The following is a 25,054-nucleotide window of genomic DNA, read 5'->3' as shown; positions in this document are numbered from 1 at the left end:
TCATGACATTTATTTTGATAACTTAAGTTATTTATTTTCTTAACTCATAACTTATGTCATAATTTATTATTTTTGTAACTCATGATAACTTAAGTTATTAATTATCTTAACTCATAAATTATGTCATAACTTATGATAACTTATTATATTAATTTTATAACTCATGTCCTTGAATGAATGATGGTTACTAACTTATGTCATTGATTTTAATAATAAAAAATCAATTAATTTATTAAAATATCATAAATCCTATTGGTTTGTAACCCCCTTGATGGATGATAGTTAAATAGAGCATGAATTGGAGAATGAGTCATCTCTTTTCCCAACACACCCCGTACATTTTCCTCCATCATAAAACACAGAAAGTTTCAAGGGATTAGAGAGAGATACTCCATCTCTTCAAGATCAAATTTTTTCAAGTTAAAAATTTATTCATCATGAATACATGTATGCATTATTTTATTATAGATATAAAAATCGTGAATTTAAAAGATCTTGGTTATTATGTATTTTTTTTGGAATTTGTGTCATAAAATTTAAACATGAATTTCTAACATTGCTACCTACGACCATCGGCCCCCGCTCACTTATTTCGATGAAGCAAGGTGTGAAGCAACAGTGGATGTTGTGGAAATACGGAGCAACCTACAAAGCAACACATCATTCTGAATATTCTATGGACCACAAAGGTGGGAGTTCTTCCGAGCACCGATATTATAACTCGAAAATTTGTATGACCCTTTTCTTAACTTTGGGATAAAAAACTGTACCTGTAATCATCAACTTATAGTTGTTTATTTCTACTGGTAAAACCCATTGTTTTTTTCTTTTTCAGGATTTTAAAGTTAAGGTTTTTGGTGTCTCTATTAGTTATCTTATTTTATCAGAGTATATGCTGAACTTTCGTGCAACATTAAAATGATAATCATTACTTTATCACCACGGAACTTTTAGGCATGCATCATATGTGTAAGTGTTAAAATTTAGTTGTTAAATATAAAATTGTATTATAATTGTGTTGTTTGTACCGTGGCATCAAAATATTAAGAAAATTGACATACATACCACCCAGTTCTTATGGAATCACATATTTAATTCTCATATCACCTTGATGCCATAAATTTACATATAAAAAGACATAATATAAATAAGAATTGTGTGGCATGTATGTAAATGCCCCAAAAATTAAACCCCTCGGGCATTGGTTCTCTGTGCAAAATGTTATCTTGAAACTTTTTTCGATTGGTTTACCGAGCAAATCCTATATTTGCTCACTGTTTACAGTTTGGGTCTTATCCCCGCATCCCTCTTCTGCTGTCATTCGGTCATGGAGACCCTGGGTTTTACGCCTGTTTCTTCCCGCCATCTCTCCTCCTCGCCGCCATCCTTCTACTCTCACGCTGCCTTCTTTTGGCCAAGAAGGGTGCGAAGGCCAATTGTTTCCGCAAATTTAACTTCTTTGGGGATTGGCAGAAGCTTCTCCCTTGCTTCTTCTCAGAATAATGCATTCGCAGTAAGATAGCTTCGCGCATCCCAGTAAATCGTTCTTTTTTTCTTCGTGTCTGATTGGGAGAAATTTAATTTTCTTTTCAGAGAGAACTATGGAGTTGTGTCACTTCGAAGAGTCGTAGTGCCGTCAGAAATAGAAGCTTCATTGTTAGGGCTGAGATGTTCGGTCAGTTGACAAGTGGCCTTGAAGCAGCATGGAGTAAACTTAAGGGAGAAGGCATTTCTCTTCTCTCTACTTTGTTAAATTACTACATTTATAGGCATTTCTTTACTAAATTACTTCTGTATTTCATCTATGATTGGCCTTACTGTTGTTTACACTGAAAAATGAAAGAAGATGACGCTTTAGCTGTATTACAATTGCAAAAAGAAGAAATTGTGTAAGTGAAAGTGATGTTAGTTTTAAATGGCATGAACCTTTTTGTTTTTGGCTAAGCAATTTGATTTGTAATCTGTTTTTTGAACAATAATTGTTCTTTTTACTTTTTCTTGTTGGATTATCTGAACATTTATGTGCTGATTAACTATACAGAAGTACTGACAAAGGAGAACATAGCTGAACCAATGCGCGACATTAGAAGGGCTCTTTTAGAGGCTGATGTATGTTAGCTTCACCTTTTTAGAGTTTTCCTTTGTCTTCTTTTAGTGTAACTCTTGATTTAGCTCTCAAGAGTGAAGCCTTCTGTTTTGTGCAGGTAAGCTTGCCAGTTGTGCGGAGGTTTGTACAGTTGGTTAGTGATCAAGCTGTAGGTGTTGGTTTAATTCGAGGGGTGAGGCCAGATCAGCAGTTGGTAAAGGTTGGATAAAATTATTTGGGATTCCCTTGACAAATATATATGTGATGACTTGTGAAATCAAATTTGTATCGACAAATTACTTGCTATGATTTATTGTCTCATCCATTATTAGCTTGATGATTTTAACTTTCTTCCTATCATGTGTCATCATTAATCACTGCCCAATTTATATAAATTTGCATATTTTATATAAGAGAATAAGAACATAAATGATGATATAACTTCTCTAGTTAAGTTTGATCTGTTAAAATGAAAAAGTGCTTCAGTTATCTATATATATATATATACACACACTCACACACACACACACACACACACACTTAGGATGGATATGTTGATAGTGTTGGAGGGGAAAGCTCACTAGATTACCCATCTATTATACATGAAAAAATGAATGCAATGTTATACATTATAATTAAATAATCTTACACTACTTAGTACTTGCCAAATATAAATCTCTCTCATAACTTGTCCTTTTATTGATGCAAATAGTCCTTAAACTAGACCTGTATATCAAGTAGATCCAGCGTATCACTTATGTTTGAAAAATGGAGAAATCTTAGAGTCTTAGTAAATATACCAACCAATTTTTCTCCATTGGTAATCTGAAGATCGATGATCTTTTCTTTGATAAAACATTCAACTGTGACATGTTTAGATCTTTTACGAATAAGTGGGTTGCTAGCATTGTAGATAGTGGTTTTATTATCACAGTTTTGAATTATGGGCTTGATATAAAGTAAAATCAAACTCTTTGAGGTGAATTTTTATCCAAATCATTTGACATATAGTGTGATCGACGACCTTATATTATTATTTTTTTAAAATTGGTTCTGGTCATAACTCTTTATTTTTTCTCTTCCATGTTACAAAATTCTCACCAATAAAGATTAAGTATAAAAAATGGATTTACTATTCTCAATGGATCTGACATGATCAACATCTGTTAAACTTTAAATCCTTAGCTGATATTTTTTTTCTCAATGGATTAGTTCTTTTCCAATAGATTTCCTTACATATTTCACATTCATTGGCAATGTACTAATGTTCCTTCTTCAAATTTTACATATGATATATTAGGTTTAGTGATACATAATTAAGCTTTCCAACTAGATGCTTATAGTATGAGACATTTTTAAAGATTTTTCCATTATCAACTATTTGTAGAATATCTCTCTTTAGTCAATTTGCTTCAATAAGATCAATTTACTTTAGAAGGTCTATAACATATTTTCATTACGAGAAGCATATGTTTTATTATATGTAATATTAACACTAAGTATTCTAAGGGGCCTGAATCTTTGGTTATAGACATATCCTACAGAACCTATTCTTTTTCAACAATGCCTGAAATTTTTTTTTAGTGAGAATCATATCATCAATGAACCTAACAAAAATTAATGCCAGAGAAGAAGAGTTGAATAAAAATAGAATAATCTGCAGTACTACTTCATACTTCATCATTAGCTTGAACCGTGGAATTTTTGTTTAACCATCCATGAGGACTTTGTTTCAACCCATATTTAAGTTTTTGAATCGTGCATATTTTGGTCTTCATCTAGCAATATGCCTAGGAGCTTGCTCCATGTAAATATCTTTGGTGAGGTCCCTATATAGAAAAGCATGTTATTATCCATTTAATGCCTAACCCATTCTTGATTAATGACTCTAGTTAGAGAATAAGATAATTATAATTTAACCATGCATAAGGTAAGAAAGTGTGAAAATATTCTATTTCATGGACCTCTGTGTGTCCTTTTGTCACTAATTGTGCCTTGTAGACAGTAGAGCTATTGGGTCGAACTTAATAGTGAAGATCTAATGGCATGAAATTTATTTATTCCCAAGAAGTGTTAGCAAATGCTAGATTTAGCTTTCAATGAATGCCCCAATGTCAATTTGCTTTGTATGTTTCCATCTAAAGATCAAATGTGGGTTCTAGATATGAGTTGAGAATAAAGATATATGACAAAGATAGTGCAAATCAATATGATGAAATGATGAATGTTCAATGGATATAAATGTGGGTAGTGAGAAGCTAATACATTAGCGCTTACCTTTATGTACAAAAATATGAAAATGTAGATATCGGGACTTAGTTTTAAGTGGATGCTTAGTTGTAGTAGACAAAAGATGGGGCAAAAGCTTCAGTGAGACGCAAGTGAAGCCTGTAATTATTAAATTTTATGGGAGAAGGAGAAAACATCATGGCAATAAATGTTATGGGGAATAGTTAAGGGAGCATTGTAGACGAAGTGAAAGAGAAAGGGATGCTTCATGAAAGTAGAATTGACAAAGACATGGAGTTGTCATATAGATGTATTGTAACACTAATAATCTCTCCGAGTACGAGAATGTCGAAGAAAAATAATTCTAAAGGCACGAGATGAGAGTATTTTACCTCAGGCAATGAGAGTTGACAAAATAAACACTGTTGAAGATTCTAGTAGTAAGACGAAAATGATATTTTTGTTGGTAATGAATTTAGAAAGGATTACCACCACTTGGGACACTTGGATACATGATCAGTTAAGTATCAAAGAATGAGAGCGATATCTCTCCAAAAATGTCATATAGGATATATGTGAGATATTCAGGTGTTTGTTACATAAATAGATGTTAGTATTTACGTCCAATCATTTTATTTTTTTGGCTTATATTGGACATATTAATTGATGAATAATTATCATTCTAAGGGTTGTAGGAGTGAAAATGAGATTGATTAATATTTAAGAGCACTCTCAGTGTGAAGGATTTTAATTTGAACAAAAATTGAACTTTAACTTCCCAATAGAATGGTTGAATATGGAGAAAAAATTTAATTGCTATTTTAACAAGAAATCAAAGTAACCATAATATAGTAATCAATGAAAGAAATAAATAATAAAAACTCTAGCAGACAAAAGACTTTGTCCCCAAATGACTTACTGTAATAAACTGAAAGGTGTATTACTATACAAAGTGGAATAGCAGGCAATGGAATTCAATGATACTTAGTAAAAAGGATAATACATAAGTGAAAATCCAAAGTTGGTGAGGTGAAGGGTGACTTCGGTGAGAGTGCTAAATAGAGGAGGATAAGGTAATGGAAGAAGCATAATTTACGTAATAAATATTTCTAGCTTCTACTTTTCCATTATTCGATTTTCTTTTGATAATTTAGAGACAAAATGCTTATAAGAAATTATGGGACATCAAAATATTGTTTGATTTCAATGGGTGGCGAGGGGAGGCAGGGGGGATGTCATAGTAAGTGGTGAAAATAATTGTTGGACCATCCTCATATGAATATAAGCACTAAATTCTAACTCCTAAGATGATCCAGAATGCTTAGTTGCAATAAATCCATTGGACGATACAACTTCCGAGGTTGAAATGGTCAGGTGATACTGTGGTAGAAAAATTGCCTATTCTTCTTGAGAAATGATAATTAAATTTGAAGGAGTACCAATGAAATTAATTGAAACACTATTAATATTTGATAAATTTCATGCTGCTAGATGATAGCCAAAGTTTTCCCAACAATGTTTAGACGAGTGATTTGCTATTTTATAGTGCTAACTAGGCGGAGAAGTGTTGTTACTGTGATTGTGGTCCCCATCACGAACAATGCATTCATAATGACTATGATCACATCTTAGTTCAAGGTTAATATGAGTATGATCATGATCAAAAGAAGGTAAAGCAGGTAACTTAGTGATGGGAGAGTTTGAGAGAGAGGGCAATGAAGACTTCCAAGACAATAAAGTCCATCATCAAGTGGCCTTGAATAGATTGTAGGAATGGATGAAGCTTGGAGAGGCATTTAGCAATGAGAAACTTCTCATTTTGTTTTCTGGTAAAGATGCAATATTGAAGAAGTTCATCTCATTTTTCTTTCAAGGTATTTTAGTATTACTAAATAGATTTTTCACCTTGTTGAAAGGAGAATAAGTCATAATAGAGAGTATGTATACAAAAGAAGTTGCTCTGAAGAGAGGTGGGATGGATAAAGTCTAATATCGCGATGACTATCTTTTAAAGCATGATAGTTGATAAAATAATATGTTTAATGGTATCGAGCATCCATATGAGAACAAGATAGTCAGAACATTGCTATTTGATGTGTTAGGTAGTGCCCTTGATTTAGGAGTTCGAGGATAAAGATGATTGCCTTTCTCTTCATGTACTACACGAAAATGAAAGCTAGAGATCATAGGAGATGTTTGGTATTATTGAGTTTGAAAGATAATGACTTTATATCAATTAACGGAGTTCTGGAGTCCATGGATTTGTACATTCAGTAGTGATGGACAGAAAAAATGTCGGGTTTTAAGTAATCATGGAACTAGGATGACTTCAATAATGAAGAAAGAAGAGCTTGGGGAGGGGGTCATGAGCTGGCATCAGAGAGTGACATGTGGGATGAGCAGAAAACGAGCTTGGTCAATGTGTGAGTAGTGATTTGTGCATGGGACACATGAAGTAAAAATCCAACATTAGTGGCGTGAGACTAGAGCATGCAATTGGGCAATAGGTTGGGGCACTTGTAGCCAAGGCTCACAGGAGGAGAGTGGGTGTAGACAACAGTGGTGTGTGGCACGGTTGTAATTTAGGAGATCGGGGGAACCCTGATTCAATATCATGTTAGAGGGGAACACTCTTTCTTGCTATTCCTTTATTTAAATAAATGAGCATAATATTCATCTAAAGATAAAATTATTGTCTGACACCCATGATCAAGATCACCATCTTCCCAGTTCACTGCAGAATTCCGTTGGGTCCAACATGGAGATTGGACAGAAAATAAGTTTATTTATTTATTTATTTACTTTTAATCTAAACTTTTAGATTAGATTTGTAGAATTTACTAAAGTGATTGTCCTTTGGCATTACAGATTGTGCATGACGAGCTTGTTAAACTTATGGGTGGAGAAGTTTCTGATCTGGTATTTTCCAAATCTGGTACAACTGTGATTTTACTTGCAGGATTACAAGGCGTAGGAAAGACTTCTGTTTGTGCGAAGCTCGCCTTCTACCTTAAGAAGCTGGTGCGGTTCAGTGCTTCCATTCTCTGTTTTCTTCCTTTTTGATGATTATTCTTTTACACTTATGCTAAGTGATATGAGGCAGATTTCAGGGTAAAAGTTGTATGATGGTTGCTGCAGATGTTTATAGGCCTGCAGCCATTGATCAACTTGTTATCCTGGGTGACCAGGTATGGTTTCTACACGTTGACTGCTTAAAATATTTAAATCAAGGCTTAACTGCTTTTTATGCTAAATTAGCATGTAAGGTTGAAGTTGATATAATTTTTTGATTTTTTAAGTGTGTATATTTTAATTTCATCCTTGATTGACAGGTTGGCGTACCTGTTTACAAAGAAGGGACTGAAGCGAGACCATCACAAATAGCTAAAAATGGATTGGAAGAAGCAAGAAAAAGGAGGATTGATGTGGTCATAGTAGACACTGCTGGAAGATTGCAGGTTGTATTCGAGTTACTAAGTGTAGCTTGGGCTTTTCTTTTCTATTTTAGTATCTTTTCAAATTAAATAGGAACTTTTGTGGGGGGTTGTTTGTCAAAAGTTGTTTGATAATTTTGAGGTATTTCGGTTGGCTTAATAACATTAAACCATCAAGCGGGTAGAAATAAACAATAGGTAAATGTACATGCGTTCAACACAATTCTTATAAATTTACATGTCTAACACTTAAATTTTGATATTTACATTTATAACATTTTGCTACTATAAAAATTTGCATAAGAAGATGCATTTGACTTTTTAAAAAGTTTGTAAAGTTGTTTTGATGTGATATTAAAAATTTGATTGTTTAGAATATAAATATTAAAGTTTATGTGCTAGATATATGAATGCATAAGAATGGCGTGGGCTTTATTTAAATGCCCCTAAGCAATGATCCCCAATCCAATCTCCTTTAGTAACTTATGCTATTGATTTGGAAGGAATTGGAATATGGTGTTCGAGTCCAACTATTGGATATAATTATACTGTTTAAAACCAGAAACTGAGGCAGATAACCTTAATGTAGGCGTCATATGAAGAGCACATAAGAAATAAATTATTGCTATGTGGTTGTTGAGGTTTTTCTTAATTTTTTGTTTGTCGATTAACCAAACAGATTAGGCATGTTTGTCAATTTCAGAGAAGAGTTTGATGGACCATGGTATTTATGCCATCCGGAGGAAGATGAAGAAAGTCTTGTTTATCGCAACAAAATTCGGTGTCACCTGCTTATGGATAACACCGTAACCGTTGAAGATAGATCTCATCTCACTACAAAATAACAGCCTGCTGATTTTTCGCCTTTCGAAGCCGATCGAAGCCCAAAGACAAATTTATTCTACAAAGTTGCTATTTTCCCCTCTGAAACAACCTACACGATGCTGAAGAGTTATGATCAGTACTTGGGAGCCATGAGTGACGATGAGAAGAAGAGGTGGTCACGCAGAGGAGGAGGACGATGTAAGGAGCGTATTGACTGATGCACCAACTTATAGCGCATGACGGAAGTCGAAGCGATGCAAGGGCAGTAAGGTCTTTTTGTCACATCAAAGCACGAGAAAAGAGTCAAATCCAACACACATGTTGATGAACCAAAAATTAAACATGCATATCTGAATATATTAACAAAAACAAATATTTACTCCTTTTTCGTCCTATTACAACCATTTGACATGGAAGAAAGTTCATCCGTTAAAGACTACTTAGTTGGAAAGGAAAATTTTACAAAGCCGTCGTTCGCAGCTTCAGCAGGGACATACCCCAACTTAGACAACTGTTTGTACATCAACTCTCCTCATATCCTAACCTTATCTACTCTACTCATCTCAGAATATAGTCGGGAGACTGAAACTTCCTCCTAGACGATGGTTGACTGCCTTACTAAAGGACTTAGTTCATTAGATTTGTCTAGATTATGTGAGAAGATGGGCTTAGTGGATGTCTTTTGCCTATCTTGAGGGGGAGTGTTGAGATTTGTATCTTATTTTGAGTGGTCTAATTGTAAATAGGGAATATAGAAGAAGTCTAGGGGTTATTTATAAAAGGGATTATAAGGCTTCATAGAAGCCCAACTCATGAATGAAGGAGATAAGTTTTTACTAAAATTTTCATTTCTATAAAAACAAAGGCTTGGAAGCATACCATGGAGCCTCAACACCCTTCCCTACTAGGCCATGCCCCAGCTTGTACCTATTTTATTCGGGCTACACCATCAAAGGGCAACATCTCTCCTTCTCTTCTGAGTGCTTTTAAAACCCACATTCTCCGACACTTCACTTGCCTGTTTCATCCTGCTGGGATCACCTTCTATGATGCCAGTGAAGGAAAAGTCCCTTAAGCTCTTGAAGAGATTAATGTGGCAGGAATCAGCTATAACGGTGGAAGATTTTGAAGGAAAATATAGATTTGAATGGAGAATTAGGTAAGCCGCGGCTTGGCGAAGTCCTTTGATTGAATTCTACTTTGCTATAGACAATTGTGCTTTCTTCTTTTTCTGCTGTGAACTTATATTCGTATTAATCTTACTATTCATTCTAATAGATTTTAACAATGCTCATATTTTGCCGCTAAATACTATCATATCATGTTCCCTTATATCGAATGAGCTGAAATTGAAATTGTTTCTTCCATCAGATAGATAAAGCAATGATGGATGAGTTGAAGCAAATGAAGCAGGCAACGGATCCTGCTGAGTGGATGCAATGACGGGCCAAGAAGCTGCAGGTATTGCTATTGCTACCCAACTCACTAGGCGCTAACAGTCCGTCATTTTTTTATGCTATATTTTTGCATTTTAAACCTGTGAAATTCTGACAATTATAGTAACAGGGTGTTTTCCCTTCAAGCTGTAATTTGAGTTTTGTTCTGCAAATGATGTTTGCTGCTTCACACGTTTGATTATACTTGAAATTAGGGTTGTGAACGAGCTGAGCTTGAACGAGCTGAGCCTCGGATCATGTTCGGCTCCTTCCAATTTGGCTTTTGTTCGAAATGACTTGTGAATAATGTGTTCGTCTTCGGTTTGAATAACATTTGACTGTTCGTGTTCGGCTTGAAATAGGCTTGGTGTCATCGTGGAATAACACCAATAAACATCGAGTATATTAATATTTTTATTTATTTATTAATTTATTTTTTTTATTTTAGAGCCAATTCGAGCCGAACGCGAGCGAACAAATATTTTTTCTTGTTCGGCTCGTTTATATTTCGAGCTTAAAAATTTGTTCATATTCGGCTCGTTAAGCTTAACGAAGGAGCCGAACACGAGTTGTTCTCGAACAACGAGCCGTATTGACAGCTCTACTTGAAATTCTATGGCATTGATTGAATTATATGCTAGTGTTCGCATATTCTCAAATTTTTTATATCCATGCATAATTATTCTCTTACTGCATCCACTGGTAACTCTTCTACTTTCAGCTTTGGTGACAACATTCAACATTGAAATTGGAATAACTGGTGCAATATTGACAAAGCTAGATGGTGATTCAAGAGGTGGTGCAGCTTTAAGTGTTAGAGAGGTATTTATTTTCTTCCTTAGCTCAACATTTGCTCGTGCGCACCAACTCAGACATAAGCATGTTTCTTTGTTCAAACTATGGAGACCTTTGCCACTATCAGATGCTGCACTAAGTAAAGCAATAATCTTAGAATCCTATTTCATATTTGGCCTTTTAAACATGTTAAAAGTATAAAAACTGTTAGGTATGACTCATATACCTTATAACGGACAGATGCTGGAGCGGAGCGTAAGATTCTATCCAAATTAGGGGAATTTTCTTATGTGGGTTGGGGGTGCGGTACATAGGTACTTTGGTAATTATATATTATATTCAAGGTTTCTTTTTCTGCTCTTTCGAAGATTATAAATATGCATGATTGTAACCCTAGGTCTTATCCCATATTCTGTATTCTATACTCTTTTCTGGATTAGTAAAAAGCCGCCGCTCTGCTCCCGAGGACGTATACATCTTTGCCGAACCTCGTTAAATCTCTGTGTTCTTCTTGATTTGTGTCTATTCCTATTTTTCTTCGCCCTAATTTATTTATAAGTGATATCAGAGCCTGGTTCGAGGGCAGGGAAGAAAAAGATTTAGGTGGCAGTTTGGATTCTGTGCAGAGGAGTTCGGCGGAACAAAGAAGAGTTTGGATAAGGAGTTCGGTGCGGTTGCTTCGATGAATTTGGCGAAGGCAAGGGTTCGCGGTTTTTAGCAGGAAGGGCTTTCAGCAGCGCGTTGCGTCCAAGAGTCCGACGAGCTTTCCTGTGACAGGCGAGCTCAATTGCGCGACTTGGTGACCAGCACGGCCTAAAGCGGCGGAGAAGAAACAAAATTGGAAGGGAATCAGAAGGAGAATCTTGGATTTCTATTGGAGGAATATTCTCTTAGATTTCCTTCCGTTGGGGAAATAATTTTTTCTGCTGGTTCCGATAAGGAAGAAATTGGAAGGGTCCGATTGATTTCTGATTGCGGGAGGAGGAATTGCGGAAAGGTCAGATTGATTTCCTTGCTGGGAGGTGATTTCAGAAGCTTCTGAATTTCCTTTGCCGAAGGCTGCGAAGAAGAAAATTTGGAAGAAATTTTTTGATTTGAGTTGATTATGTTTCCTGGAGGCGAGAGATTGGTTTTTCGATTTGTTTCCTTGTTGGTTCCTGGAGGCAGGATATTGTTTTCCTGAAGTGGAAGATTGGTTTCCTTTACTGGAGGCGGCAAAATATTCCTTCGATTGTATTTCTTGGCTGAGATATTTCGTGGTGCACACGATGCTATTTCGGTGACGCGATAGCAGAAAACATGCGAAAGATCTTGAAGAAATTTTTGGGTGCAAAGTTCTGGTGCAAAGTTCGAGGTGACGACGCTTGATGGAACCATAAATTTTGGGTTGTGGCAAACAAGGGTAAAAGATCTATTAGCGCAACAGGAAATTCTGAATGCTTTGCGGGCAAGGAAACCAGATGCCATGGAGGATGAAGATTTAGAAGAATTGTAACAACGAGCTGCAACTACTATACGCCTATGTCTGACAGATGAGGTTATGTATCACGTGATGAATATGAAATCTCCAGGGGGAGGTATGAAAGAAATTGAAAACAAATTGAAAACTCAGTTTATGACTAAATCTCTAACGAATAAATTGTATCGGAAGCAAAAGCTGTATGGGCTGAAAATTCAAGAAGGTTCTGATCTAGCACAACATGTTAATGATTTTAATCAAATAATCACAGATTTATCACAGCTTGATGTGACTATTGAGGATGAAAGCCGAGCAATGATTTTGTTGTGTTCACTGCATTCTTCCTATGAACGCCTGATGACTACTCTTACATATGACGAAAAAACCATCAAAGTTGATGAAATCACTGCAGCATTGTTGATTCACAACCAACGGAAGCATAATGCAGAGAAAAGCTCTCATGACGACAATTTATATGTTAAGGGTAAGCAGGATCGTGGAAGGAAGAAAGATGAGTGTTCTAGAAGGTGAAATTCCAGATCCAAGTCAAAAGGTAAAAAGACAATTTATTGCTACAATTGCAATGAGTCAGGTCATATGAAGAGAGATTGTCCAAAGCTCAAGAAGCAGATTGAGGAGAAATGTGATGAATCATCTAAGTCTGTAAATGTAGTGCAGAGTGACAATTCAGATTGCAGTGATGAAGAATGCTATCATTTTCATCAACTCAGGTCACGGATACATGAATTCTTGATTCAGGATGCTCTTATCACATAATACTTAACAGAGAGTGGTTCACTTCGTACAAGTCAATTAATTCTGGCTCAGTTTATCTAGGTGATGATGTATGCTGCAATATTGTTGGTATTGAAGATGTCAGAATTAAGATGTATGATGACACAGTTAGAACATTATGTGATACCAGACATATTTTAGAAATGAAGAAGAATTTGATTTCCTCGGGCATTTTATATAGAAATAGTTTTATTTCTAAGACAGATGAGGATAGGAAAACCATCAGAATTGTTAAGGGTGCACTGACCGTGATGAAAAGAAAGTTAACTGCAGGTAAAATCTACAAACTGTTAGGGAGTACAGTTGTAGATGAAGTTCATTCTGTGGAGTCAGATGATGATAGCACAAAGCTATGACATATGCGTCTGGGTCATCTTAGTGAACGTGGGATGACAAAATTGCATGAAAGAAATCTGTGGCATGGAGTTAAAAGCTGCAAGCTCGATCTTTGTAAGTTCTGTGTTCTTGAAAAACAGACTAGAATTAGTTTTATGACTGGAAAACATAAAACTGAAGGGATTTTTGATTATGTGTATTATGATGTATGAGACCCTACCAGGGAATTATCATTGAAAGGATCTCAGTATTTTGTCACCTTTATTAATGTTTTCTTCAGGAAAATTTGGGTTTATTTTTTGAAACAAAAATTTGAAGTATTCTCTAAATTCAAGCCGTGGAAAGCTGAGGTGGAGAACCAAACTGACAGAAAGATCAAGTATTTGAAATCCGATAATAACATGTAGTACACAGATTCACAGTTTCAGAAGTTCTGTGAGGAGCATGAGATTCTGAGACATTTTTGAGTGCGCAAGACACCACAACAAAATTGTGTGGCAGAAAGGATAAACAAGTTCTTAACTGAAAGGATAAGATGCTTGAGACTGAATGCAGAGCTTTCTAAGAGTTTCTGGGCAGAATATGTGAATATGACATGTTATCTCATCAATAGATCACCTCGGGCATCGTAGGGTGGCAAGGTCGCAGAAGAGGTATGAACAGGTAATCCAGTTAATTTCGATTATTTACGGATTTTTGGTTGTCTTGCTTATGTACATGTACCTGGAGATGAAAGATCAAAACTTGATGCAAAATCCAAGTACATCTTTCTGGGCTACAAGAAAGGTGTGAAATGATACAAGTTTTAGGATCCAATTATAAAGATGGTGATCAACAGAGATGCAGTTTTTTATGAACAGTCAATGTTGCAGCAAAATCAAGACAAGGTGTTGGGAAAAGTTCCAGTTCAGATGCGGTGCAGATGGATTTAGAACAACATTCGGTGGCAACTGAGAGAGTTGAAGGTTCAAATCGAATACCTGATGATTCCATTGCAGACGATCCGCAAAATTATAATATAGCCAGAGACAGATAGAGACACAAAAATATAAGATCTCATAGCAGATTGAGTTATAAAGACTTGTTCTCTTGTGCACTTCTTATCAGCAGCGATGATCCAACCACTTTTGAAGGAGCTATCACTAGTCAGAAGAAAGAGAAATGACTGGGTGCAATGATTGAGGAGATGAAGTCTTTACAGAAAAATCGCACATGGAAGTTAGTTCAGCTTTCTGAGGGAAAGAAGACTATTGAGTGCAAGTGGGTGTATAAAAGGAAACCAACAGTATCAGAAAAAGAATGGGAAAAATTCAAGGCTTGACTGGTAGCAAATGGATTTTCATAGTAGAAGGGGATAGATTATGATGAAATCTTTTCTCCTATGGTCAGACATACTTCAGTCAGGGCAATGCTTGCATTAGTAGCCATTTGGGATTTGTATTTGGAGCAGATGTATGTTAAAACAGCTTTTTTGCATGGTGATCTGGGTGAACAGATTTACATAGAGCAGCCAGAAGGGTTCACTCAACATGAAAAGGAGCATCTGGTTTGCAGGTTAAAGAAATCGCTGTATGGGTTGAAACAGTCTCCAAGACAATGGTACAATCGATTTGACTCTTACATGATACAAATTGGCTACAAGCGATGTGAATATGATTGTTGTGTTTATGTGAAGAGGCTTGATGATCGTTCTATTATTTTTTTGTTAATGTATGTTGACGATATACTGATTGCTGCAAAAAATATAAATGATATCCGTGGTTTGAAAGCTTTATTGAGTCAGGAATTTGACATAGACTTGGGTACTACGAATAAGGTTCTTGGAATGAAAATCATCGAGATAGAAGCTCAAGACGATTATGTCTATCTCAACGAGGCTATGTTGAGAAAGTGCTGGATAGGTTTGAGATGAGCAAAACAAAGCCTGTAAGCACTCTTGTCAAATCATTTTAAGCTTTCTTCAGGACAGTGTCCTAAGACAGACACAGAAATCAAAGACATGACAAAGGTTTCATATGTCAGTGCAGTTGGCTGTTTGATGTATGCAATGGTATGTACTCGTCCTGATTTGTCTCATGCTGTTAATTAAGTCTGCAAATACATAGCTAAACTTGGAAGGCAATATTGAGAAACAGTCAGGTGGATTTTCAAGTATCTGAAAGGTACTGTAGGACATGAAATCATTTTTGGCAGTCAGCAAAATGATTCTTCAGTTGTAGGGTACGATTCAGATTATGCAGGTGATTTGGATGGCAGAAAGTCTACAACTGGGTATGTGTTTACTCTTGGTGGAGGGTCTATATGTTGGAAATCAACAATTCAGTCTATTGTGACATTATCTACAACTGAAGCAGAGTATATGACAGTAGCTGAAGCTGCAAAAGAAGCCTTATGACTTGCTGAGCTAGTAAATGAACTATGCGTTGAGCAATGTGGAGTTCAGTTGCATTGTGATAGCCATAGTGCTATTTATCTGGCTAAGAACTAGATGTACCATGCGAGAACCAAACACATTGATGTCAGATATCACAAGATCAGAGTATTGATTGCTTCTGGTGAGTACTGTTGCAGAAGGTTCATACTGATGAAAATGCGGCTGATATGTTGACCAAGCCAGTTACTATCAGCGTGTTCTTGCATTGCTTAGACTTGTTGAATGTTTGCAGTTGCTAGAGAAACATGGTGACCCAACCCACTTATGATATGTAAGAAACTTCATGTTGTATTTCTCCTAAGGGGATGGATATTCGTCAATGTGGAGATTTGTTAGATGTGACTTATATACTATAAAGGGACAGATTCTGGAGCAGAGCAAAATATTCTGTCCAAATCAGGGAAGTTTCTTAGAGTTTCCTTATGTGGGTTGGGAGTGTCGTACATGAGTAATTTGGTAATTACATATTATACTTAATGTTTCTTTTTCTGCTCTTTCTAGGGTTAGAAATATGCATGTATGTAACCCTAGGTCTTATCCTATATTCTGTATTCTGTACTCTTTTCTGGATTAGTGAAAAGCAGCCGCTTTGCTGTCGAGGACGTTGACATTTTTGTTGAACTTCTTTAAATCTCTGTGTTCTTCTGGATTTGTGTCTATTCCTATTTTTCTTCGCCCTAATTTCTCAACAAAAGCTTATGTTATAAATATGAGAGAATGTCATGCAGCCAACCACTTATGTTTTAATTTTCTTATAGCATAATACTTTGGGTTTTTATCCTGTTACCATACAAGCTTTAGCTGGCAAGTTGATAACTTTTTCATCCTGAAAAAAGTTGTAATTCATTTTTTTCAAAATATTTGTTTTATCTGATGTATTTATCAGGTTTCTGGAAAGCCAATTAAGCTTGTAGGTCGAGGGGAGCGGCTGGAGGATCTAGAGCCTTTCTACCCAGATAGAATGGCCGGACGTATCTTAGGAATGGGTGATGTGCTATCATTTGTGGAGAAGGCACAAGAAGTTGTGAGTGTATTTCTTTTCTCTGCATTTTTCTTTGCGGCATTTGCATACATTCCACCCAATTCCTATGTATTTACATATCGAACACCTCAACTATGCACTTTACATTTATACCAACCAAATCTTTCATATCACATAAAAAACATGTCCATTTAAACTTTAGAAAGTGAAATACACATTTTCATCCATAGGTATGGTCGCTTGTATGTAAAAATTACAGTTCAGGTATTAGATATGTAAATAGATCGGAATTGAGTACCACGTTTGTAAATATTTTTTTTTCTTTTGCATTTAACTGTGTTCCTAAATAATTATATTGCCAAAACAGATGCGGCAGGAAGATGCAGAGGAACTGCAGAAGAAGATCATGAGTGCAAAATTTGACTTCAATGACTTTCTAAAGCAGACACGTGCTGTCGCAAAGATGGGTTCTGTGAGCCGCGTGCTTGGAATGATACCAGGCATGGGCAAGGTACTATTTCTGAACTTTTTATTTACCCTTATAATTGTATAATTGTATTATAGCACGAGGAAGCTGAGATAGAAACTTTATAATTGTTAAAAATGATTTCTTTTTGTTTATAATAAATCTCTTTACCTGCTAGAAAACTAGAGCTACTTCTCCCTGCTTAGATTTTGATTCCATGCATTCACTGAACTGCCTTTTAGTCCATATATTAATTAATTTATTTGCATATCTGAATTTTGGTTCGCTTGTTTAATGCTTGAGGCGTAAAATTTTACATTGTGTGTTTGTAATTTGAATGTTGATATGCGGGATCATGCATGCATAAAACCCACCAAAGAGTTCAAGCTTAATGACAGGCTCCGTAGGTTCTAAGGTAGCGGCTGAGTACGGCCTACAAGCTTCTTGAAACTAAATTTTCACTAGATCCCTTCATATAATTTGATTTGGAATTGATTTTGTTCCATAATCTCCATTAGTAAAATATTTCAGGATGGATTTTTATTTAGTCCATTACAGAAAATTAATAATTTCAATAATATATGGAATTTTTAAATGTGAGATCACGCAACTTGTATTTAACTCTCTTTTTGGTTTGTAAGGTAACTCCAGCTCAAATTCGTGAAGCAGAGAAAAATGTACAAGTTATGGAATCTATGATAACTGCAATGACACCTGGTATTGTTTTCTCTTCTTGCATACTGAATTTTTTTTCCCCAGAATGAACCTTTTATCCATCTCCTATGTTCAGCAGCCTCTATATTATTATTTGACTTATCTTGCATAGATTCTATTACAGACATCGTCATATTTATTTTCTTGCTGCAGAGGAAAGGGAAAAGCCGGAGTTATTAGCTGAATCACCAGCTAGGAGGAAGAGAATTGCTGCTGAATCTGGGAAAACAGAGCAGCAGGTTTGTTTTATAAGCGCTGTGGCTAGCCCATTATTTTTGCTGTTTAGTTATATAATCAAACTTGCTCCTTTTCAATCTCAACTAAAAGTGAGCTGCTTGTCATGATTGATTCAGGTGAGCCAACTTGTCGCTCAGCTTTTCCAAATGAGAGTTCGAATGAAGAACTTGCTGGGGGTTATGGAAGCAGGATCAATTCCGGCATTGAAGGATCTGGAGGATTCACTCAAAGTTGAGCAGAAGGTAAGATTCAGAGAGTTCCATAGCATCTGTGACAGCCACCTACACTTATTATTGCTTTGAAAATTCTCAATGAGGGAACTGTGAAAATATTGAGAGATTTACATACATACCACCCAGTTTATGTGTTTACATATCTAAGACCAAAACTTTAATTATTACATTTATACTTTTATGCCACCTAAGTCTCCCATATTACATCAAAAATATCGTTATTTTAACTTAAAAAAAAGTGAAATGCACCTTTTCATGCACAGGAGAAGTGGCAAATACAAAAAAATTGAGTGATATATATGTAAATCTTCCTTTTTTTATTGTTATTAGGCGCCTGCTGGTACTGCTAGGAGGAAGAGGAGATCAGAATCTCGGAGGCAGTTTGCAGATTCAATTTCTACAAGACCGAGCCCTAGGGGTTTTGGGAGCAAGACATGAGGGTAAATTATATATTATATTTTTTTACCGGAACATTACAATAATATTTGTTTGTCTGGAAATTAATACTCATGAGTTTTTAATTAAGAAAATGGATTTTCTTGGAATGATGCCTCTTCGTCTCTGATATGTTGATGCAAAACTCTCGTATGAAAGCTGCTCATTCAACTCAGTTTTATCTTTTTTTTTTTTTGACTTTTTTCTTTTCTCTTGCTAATTGGGTTCGTAGGGTCGGGTCTGGGCCTGATTTGAAATTAACTTGACCTAAAATTGTTTGATCCAAACTCGACCTGAATATTAAACGGGCTAGAAAGAAAACTCGAACACGACCTGTCTTCAACCCGTCAACCCAAACTCGATCCATATAACTCGTATAACATAAGAAATAACAACTATTCGGGTCAAAATCGGTCAATTTAGAGTCAATCTTAGGTCAAATTTGGGTTGACAAGTCGATTCCAAGTCAGTTTACAATTGACTGGTCAACTTGAACCTAACTCAAAAAAATAAAGGGGTTTAGATTCTTAACCAAATGACCTAAAAATTATTTGGGTCAAATCTAATGTGAATTTTTTAAGTTGGGTTCGGATTGAGTTGAGATGTCACCCCTACTTCACATAACCCTTAGAGGCGGCATAATAGAGACCGTCATGTCAAAATTTAAAAGAAATTGATGCTACTAGGCAACCATTGACGAGTAACAAAAGTTACAATTTTTTTTTTATTTTAAATTTTTACAAAATAAAATATTTTTCAGTAAATGTAAACATCCAATTTATCATCACTAAAAAAACCTTCATAGATTGTTTTCATTGCGTTTCACCAAATAAAAATTGTTTCTGGATAAAAGTTGAGGAATGGTAGTCGCATTCGAGTCCAAAGCTACAGTATACTCTGTAACAGTAATAAGAATAATAATAAATAGATAAATAAATGAATAAAATAACATAACTCTACTGCAGAAATTAATACAGATAAAACAAAAAGTAATTTTTACAGCACTGAATCAGACAAGCTGACACAAACAGATATGACTGAGCCTGCAAACCAGCATTAATAATGATTCTGTGCTTTAGTTCTCCCAGTTTGACACAGACACAGCTACTTCCCATCGTTTATGACTGTCTTCAGCATCTGTTGTAAAAAAGAAAAAAACTCGTGTGATTAAGGATGATGGGATAAGACAAGCTCAATAGAAACATGACTATGCAAATAAAAAAAAAGTTGAGGGTAAGCACCTTGTCCTCATTTTACTAAGCATTTTTTGATGTGTTCTATGTTTATCATAGGCGCAATCTCATATTCACACTGTACATATAGTGGCAGCAAATTTAAATTTTAAAGAATTAAATTATCACTATTTTCAAAAGAGCATATAAGGTGAGGAATGATGATGATCCCAATTAGGATCTCATAGTTCCGTCTTCTTGGGTTGTCTTGATCTCTGGTTGATCAAGTCATAGAAGTAGCCGACCCAATCTAATAGAAGGATTATTGTCAACAATCATGAGTTGCTTAATCCAATAAAATTTTTTCGAATTGGGATATATGTTTGTCTACAGGAACAAATTTAAGTTGACTTTAGTTTACAGAGTGTCGTGTCCTATCAGATATATTTTATAATTCAAAACATAATGAAAAAATTATTGATGGCATACGACTTATAATTGTGATTGTGATATAATGTTGTCATTTGACATCAAATCGTCCGATCAAAAGGCTATGATCGTAATCACTTCTTTTATAGAGCATATTGGTCAAACTATATAGATAGAGAACTCTGACCACGCCCTTAATGACAAATTACTTTGACTGTGAATTCAATAATATATATGATTTGATATTGCTTTTTGTGAGCTTGAGTTAATCTTAAGTCTGTCACCCTCGACAAAAAGTTGCGAATGATAGTTAAGTTTTTTTATTTAAGCATTTGATAATATTATTTTTCATTTCAATATTTTTTAAATTTTTATAATTTAACCCATCTGATTGAGATTCACTTTCAACACGTCTATTATTGGCGAATTGATTAAAATTCTTATTTTATAACATAATTAAGTTCAGTTGCTTGAGCGTTTAAGAAGGGGCTAGTCATATCAACTCAAGTTAGTGGGGGGCTCAATCTTATCTACTCCGGTCCGTATGGGGAGGAGGATCAGTTGGCTAAAGTGGGATATGATCTCGCTCTATAGGCAAGGCAACCCACTCATACGACATGTCTAATTTAACTTTTCAAATCTCATTTTTGAAACTATAGATTCTATAACGTGCAAAGTATTAGCACACTTTTAAAATGCCTACATAGCATTTGGGGTTGATTAATTTTGAGATTAACAATATTTAACCAGCAAAGCATTCTCGTTGTTTGAGTTTGAGTATTTTGATTTGAGTTGATTTTTAAAAAGCTTTGCCCATATTTTGGAGAAGGTTATATTTAAGCAGAAGCATATTTGAACCCACACAACACTCATATGCTTAAGTTTAGTGAATTAAGACAAGGGACAACACTATTTTAACTTGTTAGTTTGAGTTAATTTCTTAAAAGCTTTACATGTATTTCAGAATGGAGTTGGTTAACATTAATCCTATTTTTATGACCCGCACAACATTCTCAGATGTATAAGCTCAAGTATTTAAGATAAACCATAGAACACATGCAGGTACTTTGGATTTGCTTGTTTGGATTGGCTTTATATAATTTAATTACTACTTGCACAAATATATTATTGTTGCATTGTTGCGTGCTAGTAAATTCATGGCAGTAGAGATATATTATTATCATAGTGTCGTACGAAGATCTAACACACACATGATAAATGAAATTGACAGAAAAGACATCATGGGTTAAGGGAAAAAATTCATAAGACTTGGTCGATTTTAAGTAAATTAACTATGTCAATATTGGCTGCAAAACTTTGCCCCCCCTTAACTGGCCAGGAGCAATGTTACACAGGCAACAGGACTTTTGCCAATGGAGTGGTGTAATACTTAAGGAAAGTGGCAGCATCCTGACGTTGTCAATCCGACGACAACGACGGTGGTGATTTAATGGTGGCAGTGGCTGGATACAACGGTGATCCAGCGGTAGTGGCGATGACGGTCGGGTTGCTCGACGGCGGTAGAGCTCAATGATGGCGGTTCGACAGTGGTGGAGCTCGATAGAAGCGATTCAATAGTGGTGGAGCTTGAAGGAGGCTGTTTGGCGGTGGCAGAGCTTGTCGAAGGTGGTATGGCAGTGGCAGAGATCGATGGAGGTTGCTCGACGGAGACGGTCTTGCGGTTGTGGAGCTCGATGGCGGCGGTTCGGCAGTGTTGTAGCTTGACAGTGGCAATCGACGATGTTGGAGCTCTGCTGCGGTGATTGACGACGCTGAAGCTCGACAACAGTGGTCTGACAAGGATGGAGCTCGGAAATCCTCAAGAGCTTGGATCTCCTTTCAACCTTCTCCTCCCAAGTTCAAATCTAGGTCCCTAGTCCCAAAGCCCTCTTCATGAAGGGAGTGGGGTTCTATTTATAGATTTTGTAAGTTACATCATTAGTAAATATTTTATGAATGCATATCACTCCATCAGGTGACTCAAAGTGATTCTTTTGATTGAACAATGATCTACGGTATTTGAGTGCCTTAATTATATCATAGTTGATTGCTCTTAAGCTCGTTGGATTTGACACGACGAGACACTCGATTTGAATATAAGTTTGTCAGATTTGGAATCCATTTGACAATTTAATTGCTTATCCAAAGCCTCCAATTGCGCTTAAACATCTTGATTAGACTCGGATCAAACCCACTTTGGCTTCATTGAGCTTGCTTTATCAAGACAACCATTTTAATTATTATAAGCTTTGTCGAAACCATGGCCTTGAATTATCTTGAATTTGAATCTGAGACGTTTATTATTTAAAATATTCTAAAATTCGTGCATAATTAGAATAATTTTTGAGTACGTATCAATTATCGTAAATATACGTGCCAATATTTTGAGACAAACCTTAAACTTTATACCTTTCGCTTCTGAAAATGTGCTGTAGACCCGACAGTGGTTAGGAGTGTGATAAATTTTATCACCTAGAATTGCATGGTGTTGTATTTTAAATGTGTCGTTTCTATTGTGCTCTATCTTTTCAATTTTAAGAGATCCCTCTTTAGGTAATCAAAATGCTCCAAAAATACATGCACAATTTGTTTTGCAATATTGAGTCACTAGAATAAGTTCTACAACGGTTGAGATGACTCAGGTCTGAATCGCGTGCATCATGCCGACAATCTATTATTTTCACCTTGTTCAATCATTTCGATGGTTCTCTCTTTCATAATTTCAGAGCCTCATGCATTGGTGCAGTTTAATAAACGATCATACATCACATGATTGAGGAGAGTCAGCTCTAATAAGCATGTTATCACACATGATATGGAGGTCAACATCTCTATGTAAGGAATAAGGGATTAAAGAGTTATAACTAAGTTACAAAGATTGGGCACAACCATTTGGGAATAATAACATCACCAGAACAAGTCTCTAATGGTTATTGGCTTCCTGCTCACTTCATGTGTATGACCTTTGCACTTGACTTTATTTGTCTTCATATTAAAAATGAAACTCTTTTTATAAAAATTTGGGGTGCCATTTTGATAAATTTAACCAAAATGTCATACTACTCCATCAAATAGTGAGTTAATTGTCTTGGTCATATATTAATTATTTAGCATTTAAATATCTTAACGATCTTAAAATTGAATGATCTTGGGCTCATTGAATTTTACTCCTCCAGATGCTCTATTTGATTATATGCATGTCAAGTTTGGAGATCAATTGACTAATAAATTAATGATCCAAAGTTTTTAATCATACTTCAACTGCTGGATATGAGCTCATTTGGGCTCAGATAGAATCATTTTTTGTATTATTGGTTTAATATCGTTCATATATTTAATTTGGCTATAAAATTGATGAAATTAGAGTTCAAATGATCATGAATATGAATCTGAAAGTTATATTAGCTAATATGCATCAAGATTTGTCTTCTCGTATAGATTTTTTGGTGACATCAATAGTCAAATAGAGTTACTCGATGAGAAAAAATCGAATTACCTAAACATTATTTAATTACAAGATACTTAAGATACTTGAATACTGATTGAGTAGTGTATAATCAACGAAATTAATGGGAGAAGTCTAATTGAGTGTTTAAAATTTGGCTAAATTTGTTAGAACACTGCTATCAAAGCTCGGGTCTAAAAAGAGCTAAGAGATCTAACAAATTTTATAGTCATTTATAAAATGTAACACCAACTAGTGACCACCTTGGCTAGTGATTGTCATAATCTAGCCAATGTCATATGACCACCACCATCTTATTTTTATAGCCTAAATAGCTTTGTCCAATCTTGACAATGTCCCAATTGTCATTGTCACATCATCATCATGTGACTAGCACATCATCCTGTGCCTAGCATTGTTCGACCATCATCATTATCCCTCAACTACTTCTAGCTCTACCATGATTATATAAAATTAAATTTGAGTACATTAGTTTATAATCTCATTTTCTTTGTGATTTTATTTACATTGTAAACAAATTGATCATACAAAATTAGTCTATATTTCACCCAAATTAGATTGATTCTCTTTTCCCTTCCCAATTATGTCATGTAAGAACTATAGTGTCTCTTTTGTATCTTTCATTTATTTGTATGTACAAAATTCTTATGCAAAATTAAAACATAAAATTCTGACCTTATCATCATGATATTCTTAACAGCACACACTCAGTTATCTTCATTTGTTACATACAAAATTAGCCTATTTATAATACAACATTTTTGATGTATTGGCATATCTCTAATTATATATAAAAGTACTCAGAATAGTGTTGGCATCAATTTTTGGATGTCACGAGTGCCCACAAATTTTATACGTCGCGTCGTGCACGAAATTGGCTCGAATTGACTCGATCAACAGCGAGCTCGTTCAAATAGCCCCGGGTGACGAAATAGACCGCGCCGATGCGTCCGGAACGTCAAATTTAGTCAAGAACGATGTCCATTTCGCTGCGAGGACATATTCGGGCAAAAATGCACAAAGAAAGGTTGATTGAATAATAATAATAATTATTATATTATAATAATATTATATATATATATATATATATA

At 35.4% G+C, this 25,054-nt stretch overlaps 1 protein-coding gene across 1 annotated transcript; it reads left to right on the top strand.

The window, feature by feature from the left end:
• Positions 1-1,187: 1,187 nt before the first annotated feature.
• Positions 1,188-19,006, top strand: LOC110025383 (signal recognition particle 54 kDa protein, chloroplastic). Its single transcript, XM_020725837.1, is given in 16 exon segments — positions 1,188-1,513; positions 1,594-1,726; positions 2,042-2,109; positions 2,205-2,306; positions 7,184-7,336; positions 7,426-7,503; positions 7,648-7,773; positions 9,946-10,003; positions 10,006-10,035; positions 10,732-10,832; positions 16,716-16,853; positions 17,179-17,322; positions 17,919-17,994; positions 18,145-18,230; positions 18,345-18,470; positions 18,792-19,006. Coding segments are annotated over 16 exon segments (1,713 nt in total). The 5' UTR covers positions 1,188-1,327; the 3' UTR covers positions 18,900-19,006.
• The last annotated feature ends 6,048 nt before the right edge of the window (positions 19,007-25,054 follow it).

This window comes from Phalaenopsis equestris, unplaced genomic scaffold (assembly GCF_001263595.1).
Source record: "Phalaenopsis equestris unplaced genomic scaffold, ASM126359v1 Scaffold000297, whole genome shotgun sequence".
NCBI classification, from domain to species: Eukaryota; Viridiplantae; Streptophyta; class Magnoliopsida; order Asparagales; family Orchidaceae; genus Phalaenopsis; species Phalaenopsis equestris.
Note: the sequence above shows the minus strand (reverse complement) of the source record. Positions and strands in the feature narration are given on the sequence as shown.